A 16,237-nucleotide genomic window follows, 5' to 3' on the forward strand; every position below is an offset into this window, starting at 1 on the left:
CCTTGGTATCCGCTCTCTAACCCCACCCTACTCTGTGAGTCCTTGGCATCCGCCCCTCTAACCCCACCCTACTCTGTGAGTCCTTGGCATCCGCCCCTCTAACCCCACCCTACTCTGTGAGTCCTTGGCATCCGCCCCTCTAACCCCACCCTACTCTGTGAGTCCTTGGTATTTTGCTAGTGTCCTGAGAAGGGCGGACCTCGTCTTTCAAGGAGAAATCGCTCTTATTATTTTATCTTTGGATTCTTCGATCAACTCTTCAGTGTAGTCAAGTTAATTTTCTGGAAAGTCTGTTCTGGTCTGCAACACCTTTTGATTGAATGGCATTATTTTCTTTGCAGTGATGATAATCAGCCAGTAACTGTGTCAGCTGATTAGCTATCTGCTCTTGGCTAATATTGGTGGATATGGCTCAGGGCACATTCTCAGTTTTTGATATCATTTTATCAACCTCTGTGTGTTCCTGCAAGCTTCAGAAAGATGTTTTACAATAAATATAGTGTTAGGCAAGCCAGAGATTGTGATTTTTTTTTTTTTTTTTTTTTCTTTCGGGTTGCAGGAAATAAAATTGCTCAATTCCCCCATCAACACAGACTGTTGGCTGGGGTATCCCTCCAGCTGAGCCATTGTGTTCTGGCAGGTGGGACGCGGGGAGCCGTCACTGCCGGGAAAACACTGATAATTGCTAGCTAGCCACTGGCGATAATTGCATGCTAGGAATCGGACATGCTGGTTGTACCCAAGTCGATCCATCAATTGACATTGCCGATACAGGATTCGAAGCTCAGCCAGTCCCTGCTGAACCAGCCGAAATTCAAACCATCTGTGGCAGGCTTTAAAGGATACTTTCACCACTCATACTGTTTCTTTGATTTAATGCGATCAATGTTTTAAACATAAATAACCAGCGCCAAATTTAGACAAAATAAATTAAATAAATAAATGCTGCTGCTCATCAGTGCGAACCCACACCAGAAAATACTTAAACCATAAAAACAGCGCAAAAAAATATAATATAAAAAATACTGTGTATCACTCCAAAATATTATAATAAAATTAAATATATATATGAAATTAAAAGTCCCACTCTAAATAGGTGAAAAATTAATAAAGTCTCTGAAAATCCTTTTTCCAAAGAAGTGACCCATGCTTCCACCAAAAATAGTGCTCAAACAATATATACCGCACTCACCAGATACTGGTGAAAAAAACGCCTTTAGGGTTTTTATTATTATTATTATTATATTATTATTATTATACAGGATTTATATAGCGCCAACAGTTTGCTCAGCGCTTTACAATATAACGGGAGACAATACAGCAACAATACAGTTCAATACAAGAGGGATAGGAGGGCCCTGCTTCTTGGAGCTTACAATTATATGGGATATTACTAACTGGGTCTAGGATCCCATAAAAACCCTTAAGGCGTTTTTTTCACCAGTATCTGGTGAGTGCGGTATATATTGTTTGATCAATGTTTTGTCACCCACCACAGTTCATGCGTGTGATATATTACTGCCCTTAACTTACAAGTCTTTCAATACGCATGATACCAGTAACCAATGTATTTCTTTATTGTTTTTTTTATTTTAATAAAAATCTATTGAAAGTGAAAGGATAAGTAAACCTTTTGCAACATGTTAAATGTTGAGGGTGTAACATGTTACGATTGGACCGACCCCCGCACTCCCCCTGATCCCCGATGTAACATCTAGTGGGGGATCTTCTGCCTTTATCTGTCACAATTTAATAAAAAAAAACAAAAAACACTTTGCTTGCCCAGTTGCATCCCTCATTCGCAGTATTCTGTGAATGGGAAAACTACAAGTCCCAGCAGACTTTGCGGGTGTCGGATTGTAGTTTTCAATTAACCACCATGGCGCTCCACAGCACCATGATAGTTCATTGAACCTTCCTGTCAGTACCTGCTTCTACGTACAGGATGTACAAGCAAGCAGATATACTGACAGGTCAGGGGGAGCCCAACATGGCACCAGCCATCTGCTGATCGCTGGTGCGATGCTTTAGAGGCTTCACAAACAAAAAATAACAAACGTACATTTTACCGTATTTTTCGCTCCATAAGACGCACCGAGGTTTTAGAGAAGAAAAATAAGAAACAAAATATTCTGAACCAATGGACTGCAGACACAGTACAGGGGATGACCAGAGACTGCGGACACAGTACAGGAGATGACCAGAGACTGCGGACACAGTACAGGAGATGATCAGAGACTGCGGACATAGTACAGGAGATGACCAGAGACTGCGGACACAGTACAGGGGATGACCAGAGACTGCGGACACAGTACAGGAGATGACCAGAGACTGCGGACACAGTACAGGGGATGACCAGAGACTGCGGACACAGTACAGGGGATGACCAGAGACTGCGGACACAGTACAGGGGATGACCAGAGACTGCGGACACAGTGCAGGGGATGACCAGAGACTGCGGACACAGTACAGGGGATGACCAGAGACTGCGGACACAGTACAGGGGATGACCAGAGACTGCGGACACAGTACAGGGGATGACCAGAGACTGCGGACACAGTACAGGGGATGACCAGAGACTGCGGACACAGTACAGGGGATGACCAGAGACTGCGGACATAGTACAGGGGATGACCAGAGACTGCGGACACAGTACAGGGGATGACCAGAGACTGCGGACACAGTACAGGGGATGACCAGAGACTGCGGACACAGTACAGGGGATGACCAGAGACTGCGGACATAGTACAGGGGATGACCAGAGACTGCGGACATAGTACAGGGAATGGCCAGAGACTGCGGACATAGTACAGAAGACCAGAGACTGCGGACCTTTGGGGAGGGAGGGGGGTACCTGAATTTGACAGGTACCTGCTCCCACTTCCGCAGAGTTGTCCTTTCTTCTTTTCCCGCGGCGGCTTCTGTGACAGCCGGGTGCCCACTGCGCATGCGCGAGAATCGCTGCGCTTTGTGAATGGCCCGGAGCCTTCTAGGACCTGCCATGTGTCCCAGAAGACACCGGACCATTCACAAAGCGCGGCGCTTCTCGCGCATGCGCAGTGTGCACCCGGCTGTCACAGAAGCCGCCGCGGGAAGACTGCAGTGCTGGAGCGAGGAACAGGTAAGGTCCTGCGGGAGAGAAGAACTGAGCGGCCGGCCCGATATTCTGACATGGCGGCGGCAGAAATACCGGACCGGCCGCTTTACATTCGCTCCATAAGACGCACTGACATTTTCCCCCTTTTTTGGGGGGGGAAAAGTACGTCTTATGGAGTGAAAAATACGGTATTTACCTGCAAAAAAAGTGCATTTATTATTTTTTTGTTAAAAGGTGAACTTATCCTTTTTAAGCTGTCGATCAAATAAAAAATCTTCCAAAATTCCTGTTTGACAGGAGTCGATCGTCAGATAAATGTCTGTTGAGCAGGAACAGCCATAGATGGATCAGGATTTGGTTGGTCCCTTCTGAACCGGTTAAATTTCAATCCATCTATGGCCAGCTTTAGGGTCTTTGATCTAGACCAGGGATCCCCCAAACTTTCTGAACAAAAGGTCAGTTATTGTCCTTTAGACTTTAGGAGGCTGGACTGTGGCCAGCAGGAGTGGACATTTTCCTGCCATCAGTAGGAGTAAACATCACCACATTTGGTATTAGTGGGAGGAATAGTTCCCCATTATTGGTGTCAGTGGAAGAAATGGTGCCCCATTGTTGGTGTCAGTGGGAGGAATAGTACCCCAATATTGGTGTCAGTGGAAGAAATGGTGCCCCATTGTTGGTGTCAGCTGGCAGAATAGTGTCTCGTATCAGTGGAAGGAATAATGCTGGACTGGATAAAGGCAAGCAAAGGGCCGCAGTTTGGAAGCCCCTGTTCTATACCTACAGTTGCAAGAAAAAGTATGTGAACCCCTTGGGATTACGTGGAGTTTTGCATGAATTGGGCATAAAATGTGCTCTGAACATCATCTAAGTCACAACAATAGACCTATATGACCTCTAACCTTGTTCGTTCTTCTTTTACAGTGTATGTGCCCGACGAGTGGGAGGTTCCTCGAGAGAAGATAACCATGAACCGTGAGCTGGGGCAAGGCTCGTTTGGCATGGTGTATGAAGGAATTGCGAAAGGGGTAGTAAAAGATGAGGCAGAGACTAGGGTAGCCATAAAAACCGTGAACGAAGCGGCTAGCATGCGAGAGAGAATAGAGTTCCTAAACGAAGCTTCGGTGATGAAAGAATTTAACTGCCATCATGTGGTAAGTACACTAGAAGAGTAGAGTACACTCTGTATTATAATTTCATTTTTCTGTAATCTACAAATGAAACTGGCCTTGTTTTATCTTCTCTCTGATGATTTCTTTTCTGCCTTCTAGGTCCGTCTGTTAGGTGTTGTTTCCCAAGGTCAGCCAACACTTGTCATCATGGAGTTAATGACTCGTGGAGACCTCAAAAGTTACCTGAGATCTCTAAGGCCAGATGCCGAGGTCAGTATTACTTTCTTGTACTTTACATGATTACATAGTTAGTCTGGCTGAAAAAAGACAAAGTCCATCCAGTTCAACCATTAAAAAAAAAAAAAAAAAAGTTATAATCCTATACCCACAGTTGATCTGTACTGTACAGGACGGTGCATTTGCTAATTGTAGATTTATTTCTGTTGACTCCAGGGGCGGACTGACCATTCGGGCACCCGGGCACTGCCTGGGGTCAGTAGGGGACCCCATGAGATGCCCCTGGTACCTTTCATAGGCTTTTGTAGGTGTGGTTTGAGTGTGGGCAAGGACACAGGGGCCTCATGATTTCCTATTACCCGGGGGCCCCATGAGTTGTCAGTCTGCCCCTAGTTGACTCATACCTAAAGCGGTAGTAAACCTAAAAAAAAAAAAAAATTCCCCTGCAAAATGTCATAATGTGCTAGTATGCATCGCAGATCTCATACTAGCACATTATGAAAGACTTGCCTTAGAACAAAGCCCTCCAGCGGTGGGCTGTCACCACTGATAGGGCTTCCATCTTCGTGGGCTCTGGCCGTTTGATTGGCCGAGCTGCGATGACGTCACTCCCGAGCATGCGCTCTGAAGGAACGGCACGGGTAACATCATCGGCTGCAGGGACACTGAATATTTCCAGAACGGTGCATGTTTAGAAGATGTTCCTTGTACCTAGCGATGCACCGAAATTTCAGCAGCTGAAACATATCAGCCGATAGTAGCCCTATCAGCATTCGGAAAGTGGACAGATACAGGTGCCGATAATTGTGGGGGGGTTGTGTGTACTACAGATGGGGGAGGGGCAGCGGAGAAAGGAGGGGAGCAGCATATACAGTGAGGGAGCAGAGTATAAAGACAGTCTCCCTCCCTCACCGCTAAATGTCATTGCCGGTTTTTAAATGCAATTGCCTTTTTTTTTTTTTTTTTTTGTTTTCCATTTTATAGCTCCAAGAGGGAGCTTTCTACAAATATATGTTGCGCTCCTAAATACTTCTCAATAAATAATAATTAAATTATTACCATTAAATTAATTCAAATTATGATACAAATAACTAATAAAAGTGTATAAATACCAAAAAATATTTAAATAGATAATTTCAACTAATCAATCTCCTCCAAATAAATATCAAAATATTTCCACATGAAATACTCCTCTAAAAAAAACAACAAGGACCAAGTCACTATATATAAACAATTGTTTATTCAATGGGACTATTATTTTGATGATATTTGGATTCACACTAATCACTACTAATTATTTATGAGCATTTGGTTATCTTTATTTATGGGGGATCATTTAAATGCGTTTTAGTTGAGGGTTATTAGTTGGTTTATTATTTTTATTATATTAAATGAGGGTATTATGAATATAAATGAAATTGAGGGTATTAGTAAGTACATCATGTCACTAATAGATGATTTATGAGCACTTGGTAAAATATTTTTTTAGAGGAGTATTTCATGTGGAATTATTTTTGATATTTATTTGGAGGAGATTGATTAGTTGAAATTATCTATTTAAATATTTTTTGGTATTTATACACTTTTATTAGTTATTTGTATCATAATTTGAATTAATTTAATGGTAATAATTTAATTATTATTTATTGAGAAGTATTTAGGAGCGCAACATATATTTGTAGATATTTCCAACACAGTTGTAGTTATGTGTTTCATGTTTGCGATCCTCTAGTAATTATAAACAAGAGATCCCTGTGCTCAAATCCATACAGCTAGTGCATGCATTTATCCATCAGGTGCTAAAGGGGTGTAACCACATTAACTCTAGAAATTCTGAAGGACCCTCTGCACACTGGTATATACCCTTTCAAGCAAACTATGCAACAAATAGGGATATTTGGTTCACACATATTGCAATACATGTTTAAGCTGGCCAACTGCGTCAAAGTAATCCCTCTATGGCCAGTCCTACTCTGCCCTGCCTACACAAGTGCTACTGTGGACACAATGCTAGCATAGGGGAAAAGACACAATGGGGAGAGCTACAAGTTTCAGGTCTGGCTACTGACCCAACAATACAACTATCAAGAGATCCCTGTGCTCAAATCCATACAGCTAGTGCATGCATTTATCCATCAGGTGCTAAAGGGGTGCAGAGGGTCCTTCAGAATTTCTAGAGTTAATGTGGTTACACCCCTTTAGCACCTGATGGATAAATGCATGCACTAGCTGTATGGATTTGAGCACAGGGATCTCTTGTTTGTTGTATTGTTGGGTCAGTAGCCAGACCTGAACCTTGTAGCTCTCCCCATTGTGTCTTTTCCCCTATGCTAGCATTGTGTCCACAGTAGCACTTGTGTAGGCAGGGCAGAGTAGGACTGGCCATAGAGGGATTACTTTGACGCAGTTGGCCAGCTTAAACATGTATTGCAATATGTGTGAACCAAATATCCCTATTTGTTGCATAGTTTGCTTGAAAGGGTATATACCAGTGTGCAGAGGGTCCTTCAGAATTCCTCTAGTAATTATCACACCTTTGGCTCCCAAGTCACTCTGATTCATCTATACCTGTTTCCAAGAGGGAGCTGTCATTCTCCCATCCTCTAAAATAGACAAAGGGGCAGGGTCACCAAGTAGCATTACCCAGTGACCCCGCCCCTTTGTTTAATTTAGCGCGGGGGTGTTGACAGCCCATTCTCTGAGCTATAAAATGATGGGGGCAAAAAAACCAGAAATTGCATTTAAAAACCAGTAATGACATTTAGCGGCGGCAAGTGAAGGGAGCCTGTCTGTATACACTGCTCCTCTCCTTGCACACACTGCCCCTCCCCCCTACAAAGTGGATCTGTCACTTATATGCTATCAGATGGGGGACACTATTGGTCTCCTATATGATAGCAATAAAATCATAACTTAAAAAGTTTAAAAAAAAAAAAAAATTGAGCCTCACCACCCCAACATATGCAGACTTTCGGTTTTCGGCCAAGTGCATCCTAAATTTTCAGTTCAGCACCAGAACTTTCATTTCGGTGCATCTCTACTTGTACCTACAGGTAAGCTTTATTATAAGCTTTCCCATGGGAGTTTCCTTCCACTTTCAGCAGTAAGTACTGTACCTTTTTGGCCTCACCCACAGTCATTAACTAGTTCCCACACCTCCATACATACCAGAAGGTTTCATGTTGCTGTCCTCATCCTGCTCCTTCCTGCAATGTGTGTTCACAGTAGAACTCAATAGACCATTGGGCTTTTTCCTGATTCAGATGGCCCCATGGAATTTTGTTTTTCTATTGTGCATATGTGAACTGCAAAAGGGAGCTCCAGACCAGCAGGATGTGTACTATGCGGTAAAAACTTCAAGCACTTTACTGTTTGGGAAGGTGGGTTAAAGTACAACGAAAGGCTCCGATGTAACAGTCTAAACTAGTACAGAAAACCTCATTTGTTTGTGTCTCACATGCCGTACCTCCCAGGCACTGCAGGTCACAGCGGGAGGGTTTCCATAAAGCAGTGGGCAGGACTAGGTTTAGCTAGATGATGATTGTCAAGTTATAGGCAGTGAACAATGCTGATGCTCATGCCCCCTTGCAAAATGTTTGCTGCATTCTGCTGTATATTTATTTATTTCAGGTACTTAAATAATTTACGCCGCGCTTTACATATATATTGTACATTCACATCAGTCCCTGACCCTCAAGGGGTGTACAATCTAAGGTCCCTGACTTACATTCATACACATATTGGGGCCAATTTAGACAGGGTCCAATTCACCTACCAGCATGTCTTTGGAGTGTGGGAGAAAACCGGAGTACCCAGAGGAAACCCACGCAGGCACAGGGAGAACATGCAAACTCCAGGCATGTGGTGCCGTGGCTGGGTTTCGGACCAACAACCCTAGTACTGCCAGGCAGAAGTGCTAACCATTTAGCCACCGTGCTGTATAGCCTACATGAGAGTGGCAACTCTGCCCTGAATTCAGGAGCAGTGTAGTATTGTTGCCACTGCATCAAAGGATGCTGGATTAGGTAGACTTTACTGGCAGGCTTAACAGGTATTTTTTTCAGCATTTGCAGCTGAAGAAAACTGTGCAGATTCACTTATGAGATGTTGCAGCGCATATCTCTTTTAATAGATTGCCCATAGTTCTACCTGAAGGTTAGGGGGAGGGGTGGAGATCTAAGAGGGTAAGTATACTTAGTAAGGACTAGTTATTACTTTTGTCAGGTTTTTCATTCTATGTCCCTGCAGACAAGATGTTCTTCCTCTTCTCACAAACAGCCATCAGCAAGCCAAAAATTGAATACCTGTAGATGGGCTTTAAGGATGCTTTGTATAAAAAGGAAGCCTAGGCCTTACAAACTTTGAAGTAAGCAAGGGCAAGGCGGCAGCTTCACTGCATTTTGGGCCTGCCCAATTATATATATATATATATATATATATATATATATTATATATATATTATATATATATATATATATTATATATATATATATTTTATATATATATATATATAATATATATATATATATATATATATGCCTTTACTTTGCTTTGTACTTGTGGGTATGAAAAGCAACTGTACAGAGGTTTTCTCCCTTCCCTGTCCACAGAGAGCCCCCTGATTCCATGTTCAAACATCTAATAAATCCCTTGACGTGGAGATCCTTGATGGCCCCTCCATGCTGTCCCTGTTGCCAACAAGAGTGTCCCGGCTATGGATATCAGGATTCTTGTCAACCAATAGGATGTCATGGTAGGGCAGAATCAATTTCTCAGATTTATGGGTCACTCCTTTCTGAGAAGACTATTTATAACTTTTAAAGGGGGCTTACTTCAAAGCAGTTTGTTTACTTTGAAAACTTAGGAAAAACTGACAGGTTCTTTTTAAAAAAGACCTTCAGGATCGGGGTGTGGTGCATAAAATTGTAAGATTTGCATTTATATCCATGCCCCCAGTCCAGAGGTTTTAAATTGCATACTTTTGGGTTCTGGCATGCCTCTGCCCACTGCTATGCATCTAGTCTTAGACATAAACATCTTTTGGGCCAACAACTGATTCTGGCAGGCTGGAAGTATGAGCATCCTGCAACCTAAACTTTGCATCTGAAGATCACTGGATTAAGGGCACAGAGGTAACTGTAAAGCAAATCATTTCACTGGTCTTACTCAAAAGCCCAAGGATTTTTTTTTTGGGGGGGGGGGGGTTATTTTTTTCAGGTACTTATATAGCGCCGTCAATTTGCAAAGAGCTTTACATATATATTGTACATTCACATCAGTCTCTAACCCTCAAGGGGCGTACAATCTAAGGTTCCTTTTTTTTTTTTTTATAAAGTGAATCTGAACTGAATTTAAAAGTTCCTAAGGTAACAGCAGTGCAAAGTGCAGACATGTTGCCTGCAGGTGCCTGTGTTGATCTTTCAGTGTAGGCCCCCTGAAATCCTAGACCCAGGCTGTACATGGAGTTTTGACTTCTGTTGACCTTTCAGTGGAGTAACCTTGTATCCTAGACCCGGGTTGTACATGGGGCTGTGAATTCTGTTGATCTTTCAGTGGAGGCTCGTTGGATACTAGACCCTGGCTGTGCATGGGGCCTTGACTTCTGAACATCTTTCAGTGGAGGACCCCTTGATCCTAGGACTAGGCTGTATATGGGGCCTTGATCCTAGGACTAGGCTGTATATGGGCCTTGATCCTAGGACTAGGCTGTATATGGGGCCTTGATCCTAGGACTAGGCTGTATATGGGGCCTTGATCCTAGGACTAGGCTGTATATGGGGCCTTGATCCTAGGACTAGGCTGTATATGGGGCCTTGATCCTAGGACTAGGCTGTATATGGGGCCTTGATCCTAGGACTAGGCTGTATATGGGGCCTTGATCCTAGGACTAGGCTGTATATGGGGCCTTGATCCTAGGACTAGGCTGTATATGGGGCCTTGATCCTAGGACTAGGCTGTATATGGGGCCTTGATCCTAGGACTAGGCTGTATATGGGGCCTTGACTTCTGTCTATCTTTCAGTGGAGGACCCCTTGATCCTAGGACTAGGCTGTATATGGGGCCTTGATCCTAGTATTAGGCTGTATATGGGGCCTTGACTTCTGTCTATCTTTCATTGGAGGACCCCTGGATCCTAGTTCCCGGTATTTGTGGGGCCTTAACTTCTCAGGTTAGGATTAAACTTCCCCTCCCATCATATAACGGTATAACGTCTAAGCATCTACTGTCCACTTGGGCGCTTCCCTTTTACAGTTAAATGGCAGAGGTAGTTGGGGTTTAATCAAGGTTTGGTTAGAAGTTGATGTTTTGTGTATAGCCTGGACCCAGAATCCAAAGTTGGTCAACAACTATCAATATGAGAATGAACACAAGTACTTTCAGCCAACACAAGGTTCCTGCACTTCAGCATTAGTGTTGCCATAATAATTCTGGCCTGGTTGGGTTACTTTATACCAGGCAAATATTAAACAAAGTTTAGATGTCCTTTAACGTGGAGACCATAAATTGCATTCTAAAACTATGAGGACACTTTGAGTTAATATCTCCCCATACACCCCTCTGCATCACATTCTTAGCGTGCTCAGAGAATCCCTCTTGATTGTTGATTGTAAGTTGGTCGGGAAGGTCAACTCTGCATTACATCTGGAGCTCAGCTATTTAAAGTCATTTCAGTGGAGCAGGTGGAAGTAAACAGGAAGGGGGTTTAAAGGAGCTGTCGGCTAAGAATAAGAAACAAAGGCTTCTGGTTTAGATTGAGAAAGGAAATGAAATCAAAAGGGTAATTATTATGAGCAGAAAGCTCTGATCTACTGTCTATTCCAATTGTGCCTACACATAGATCAGCAGAACCTTTCCTCCAACTTTTTTGTTAGCATTTATCCTCTTTAGTTAAGTAGAAGGCAGTTGATTCCATTTAAGTGATTAGTAACCGAATACAGATTTGCTTTATACAGAAACAATTGAGTACTGACGTGATACTTTTTTTTATTTGCACTAACATACAATTATGAGGACAAGCTTTCGGGGTATGTCCCCTTCTTCAAGGTCCAGGCAGTACCACTACTACTACAATCACCTCAAGCAGATTTGCTTTATAAAATTGTTACCAATAAAATTATATCATCTTGATTTAACCTCATAAGAACCAAAGCTATTTGTAAAATTTTGCCAATGCTGATGTCGGTACGTAATGGTCATTGCTCCAGTGGGCTTGGCAACGTTGGTTTCTGTACATAAATGAGCGAGTGGTAGGTCTTGTAAGAAAGAGACAGCTTTTATTCTTGGTTCAGCTCTCGAAAAACTATTTTAAGTAAGGTGAGACCTTGGTTGCTGAGCCTTTCCAGTATTCTAGATTGGATCTCTGTTGGTTCACCTCATAGCTAGATACCGAGACCCTTGTAATCTGATTTGCGCATATGGATATAGCAGTTGTGTACATTCTTCTTCCAAGCATTGCTTATACAGAAGGGTTGATTGATTATTCAAGGCTTATATCTTAGCTCATTCTCTGCATTCCATGGTTACCTCTTCCCAGACAATAAATCATCTTGGTGCCAGGTACCATTGTGAGAAGGTTAAATGGCAGTATTAGACCCAAGGCTGCCTATCTGCATTGCAGTGTCCAAGACAGCAACTTCCAAATTCCAGGAACAGCTCTTGTGGCCCTGCTATCACCAGCACTCTAAATTCCAATGTTTATAGAGCAGGATGGCCTTAAAACTGACTTGTGAGAATCTAGAGACTTTTTTCAATCTTTATAGCTTGGTTGCCAGGCAGCTGCTTAATAAGTCACTTTTTAGATGCTTAATAATTATAGACAATTCTTTGTTTAATTACATGGTTGTGTGTAACTGAATGGCATGGTTCTTTTATCACATGATATGGTTATGTTTTATAACCTCCATAGCATGGCTGTGTTCACGTGGACTTCATAAGAACACACTTAACTGGTCAATTGGTAAATCCCTCCACTGGCTTCCGATTGCGCAACGGATCAAATTTAAAATCCTAACACTGACGTACAAAGCTGTCCACCATACTGCCCCGAACTACATCACCGACCTAATATCCAAGTACCGCCCAGCACGCACACTCCGCTCCTCACAAGACCTCCTTCTCTCTAGTTCCCTGGTCTCCTCCTCCCATGCCTGCCTCCAGGACTTCTCCAGGGTGTCACCCATCCTCTGGAACTCCCTGCCCCAACCCATCAGATTATCACCCACTCTCCTCTCCTTTAGGCGCACCCTGAAAACCCATCTCTTCAGGGAAGCCTACCCCACCCCCTGCTAACTTGCCGACCTCCTCCACTCTTCCTACCACTCCATCCCCCACAGCTATCTCCTCCTGTGCCACCATCCCCTCCCTCCTAGATTGTAAGCTCGAAAGAGCAGGGTCCTCAATCCCCTCATGTTTTGCATTGTATTGGTATTCTGTCACATGTTCTGTCCCCCATTATAATGTACAGCGCTGAGCGAACTATTGGCGCTTTATAAATACTGTATAATAATAATAATAACAACTGCCTTTATGAACGCCTTCCAAGCTCCACAGCACACCAGGCCTGAACATCCCTCCACATTGTCAGGTATTGCATTATCGCTTTAATTTCCGGTGCCTTCACCTTGGCTGCCCACATGCAGAGTATTCAATATGTGGGCTTAAATGAACCTGAAAAATATGGTGCGCCCATTACTCTTCTGTATCTTGTGCCCTTGTGGATTTGGCAAATGGCTCTAGTATCTCCATGCAGTAGGGCAGCTTTTTTTTTTTTTTTTTTGGGTGATCTAGTACAAATTTGAACACTCAGAACTAGGAGCCAGCACTACTCAACCTTCATGAAGTTGGTTAAGCAGTTAAAAGGAAATAATTTGTTCTGTTTAAATCTACTTTATATTAATATATAAATTAAATTACAGAGCGAGCTGTTACTTTGCCAACAACTTTAAAATAGAAAACCCAATAAATCGTTCATATTGGCTTGCCTGCATTGTGGTAGCTGCATCCTGTCTCTTGACATGTAGACAGGTCGTGGACCTTGAGCCGACCAATGTTGGCTGGAAAAGGTGAGGGATCTTTGCTAAGGGTACCTAGAGGACAGTAATTAGTTGGCATGTGCAGCACATCTCGAAAAATTATGGGCGTGGGAAAATTGTACTAACGGTGGGAGGGGCCTAAAATGTGAGCCTACCTACTGTGTTCATGGTAATATATGACACAGTTCTTGTACCCGAAGAATATTCTTTAATTATTGTACATAGATAGGGGTCTTAACTGCATTCTGCAAGCCAAAATCCCCCCCCCCCCCCCCCGTACAGGCCACCCTGCCGTACAGCTCTTCCTCCCCAGTACAGCTCTCCTGCCGTACAGATCTTCCTCCCCAGTACAGCTCTCCTGCAGTACAGATCTTCCTCCCCAGTACAGCTCTCCTGCCGTACAGATCTTCCTCCCCAGTACAGCTCTCCTGCCGTACAGATCTTCCTCCCCAATTCACCTCTCCTGCCGTACAGATCTTCCTCCCCAGTACAGCTCTCCTGCCGTACAGATCTTCCTCCCCAGTACAGCTCTCCTGCCGTACAGATCTTCCTCCCTCCCCAGTACAGCTCTCCTGCCGTACAGATCTTCCTTACCTTAATGTAAAAATGTCTCTTATACATAGAGGGTGTGGAGGAATAAGAGCCAAAGTGGTTAATTCAAATCTTCCAAAGCAGTGTAGGCCGACTTTCTGGTAAACATTTATTTAATGGTCACTATGACACAAGTGACACAAGTGGTCTCGTATATCCACATTCACGAATCTGTAGACAGAAGTCCCCATATGTTAGCACAGGAGACTTCATGTTCTTTAACATCTGCTGTTTAGCTGAGTGAAACATATTCTTTGCATTATCAGCCACTCCAGGCTAGGGAGAGGCTGGCTGCAGTGTCCTTCAACGTGCTATCTGGGCAGGAAGTCAGCCGCATGCAACCAAATATCGCTCGCCATGGCCAAATCCTGCCGCCCAAAAAATACGCAATATGTGCTATCTACAGTTCTTTCGGATGTGCAAAATACACATCCCCCACAGCTATTTCCTCCTGTACCACTCTCCCCTCCCTCCTAGATTGTAAGCTCCAAGGAGCAGGGCCCTCGAACCCCTCGTGTATTGTATTGTTACTGTACTGTCTCATGTATTGTCTCACATTATAATGTACAGCGCTGAGCAAACTATTGGCGCTATATAAATACTGTATAATAATAATAACTAAACAAAAATACAACCTACATATGACTCACTCTCTGCAGTGTTTTTTTTTTTTTTCTGAAAAAGGTTCAAATAGATATATACTTAAATGTGGGCAGCACAGTGGCTAAATGGTTAGCACTTCCACCTGGCAGTACTAGGGTCAATGGTTCAAATCCCAACCACGGCACCACCTGCCTGGAGTTTGCATGTTGTCCCTGTGCCTGCGTGGGTTTCCTCCGGGTACTCCGGTTTCCTCCCACACTCCAAAGACATTGCTGGTAGGTGAATTGGCTCCTGTCTAAATTGTCCCTAGTATGTGTATGTATGAATGTGAGTTAGGGACCTTAGACTGTACACCCCTTGAGGGTTAGGGACTGATGTGAATGTACAATATATACAGTGGGGCAAAAAAGTATTTAGTCAGCCACCAATTGTGCAAGTTCTCCCACTTAAAAAGATGAGAGAGGCCTGTAATTGGCATTGCAAATTATGGTGGAAAATAAGTATTTGGTCAATATCAAAAGTTGATCTCAATACTTTGTTATATATCCTTTGTTGGCAATGACAGAGGTCAGACGTTTCCTGTAAGTCTTCACAAGGTTGGCACACACTGTTGCTGGTATGTTGGCCCATCCTCCATGCAGATCTCCTCTAGAGCAGTGATGTTTTGGGGCTGTTGCTGGGCAACACGGACTTTCAACTCCCTCCAAAGGTTTTCTATGGGGTTGAGATCTGGAGACTGGCTAGGCCACTCCAGGACCTTGAAATGCTTCTTACGAAGCCACTCCTTCGTTGCCCGGGCGGTATGTTTGGGATCATTGTCATGTTGGAAGACCCAGCCACGCTTCATCTTCAATGCCCTTGCTGATGGAAGGAGGTTTGCACTCAAAATCTCACGATACATGGCCCCATTCATTCTGTTCTGTACATGGATCAGTCGTCCTGGTCCCTTGGCGGAGAAACAGCCCCAAAGCATGATGTTGCCACCCCCATGCTTCACGGTAGGTATGGTGTTCTTTGGATGCAACTCAGCATTCTCTCTCCTCCAAACACGACGAGTTGTGTTTCTACCAAACAGTTCTATTTTGGTTTCATCTGACCATATGACATTCTCCCAATCCTCTTCTGGATCATCCAAATGCTCTCTAGCAAACTTCAGACGGGCCCGGACATGTACTGGCTTAAGCAGGGGGACACGTCTGGCACTGCAGGATCTGAGTCCCTGGCGGCGTAGTGTGTTACTGATGGTAGCCTTTGTTACGTTGGTCCCAGCTCTCTGCAGGTCATTCACTAGGTCCCCCCGTGTGGTCCTGGGATTTTTTCTCACCTTTCTTGTGATCATTTTGACCCCACGGGGTGAGATCTTGCGTGGAGCCCCAGATCGAGGGAGATTATCAGTGGTCTTGTATGTCTTCCATTTTCTAATTATTGCTCCCACAGTTGATTTGTTCACACCAAGCTGCTTGCCTATTGCAGATTCAGTCTTCCCAGCCTGGTGCAGGTCTACAATTTTGTTTCTGATGTCCTTCGACAGCTCTTTGATCTTCACCATAGTGGAGTTTGGAGTG

General features: G+C 43.7%; 1 protein-coding gene across 1 annotated transcript in view; it reads left to right on the forward strand.

The window, feature by feature from the left end:
• The window catches only part of LOC149431203 (insulin-like growth factor 1 receptor), a gene marked incomplete at its 5' end in the record, with an annotated part of 78,522 nt that overhangs the window by 52,165 nt on the left and 10,120 nt on the right, over nt 1-16,237 (forward strand). The window contains 2 exons of the mRNA XM_089665794.1: nt 4,022-4,251; nt 4,369-4,479. Coding sequence (XP_089521920.1) covers nt 4,022-4,251; nt 4,369-4,479 — 341 coding nt within the window. The remainder of the gene's footprint in view (nt 1-4,021; nt 4,252-4,368; nt 4,480-16,237) is intronic.

The sequence above is a fragment of the Staurois parvus genome, unplaced genomic scaffold (assembly GCF_062004578.1).
Source record: "Staurois parvus isolate SC_StPar_1 unplaced genomic scaffold, SC_StPar_1.0 ptg002353l, whole genome shotgun sequence".
NCBI lineage: Eukaryota > Metazoa > Chordata > Amphibia > Anura > Ranidae > Staurois > Staurois parvus.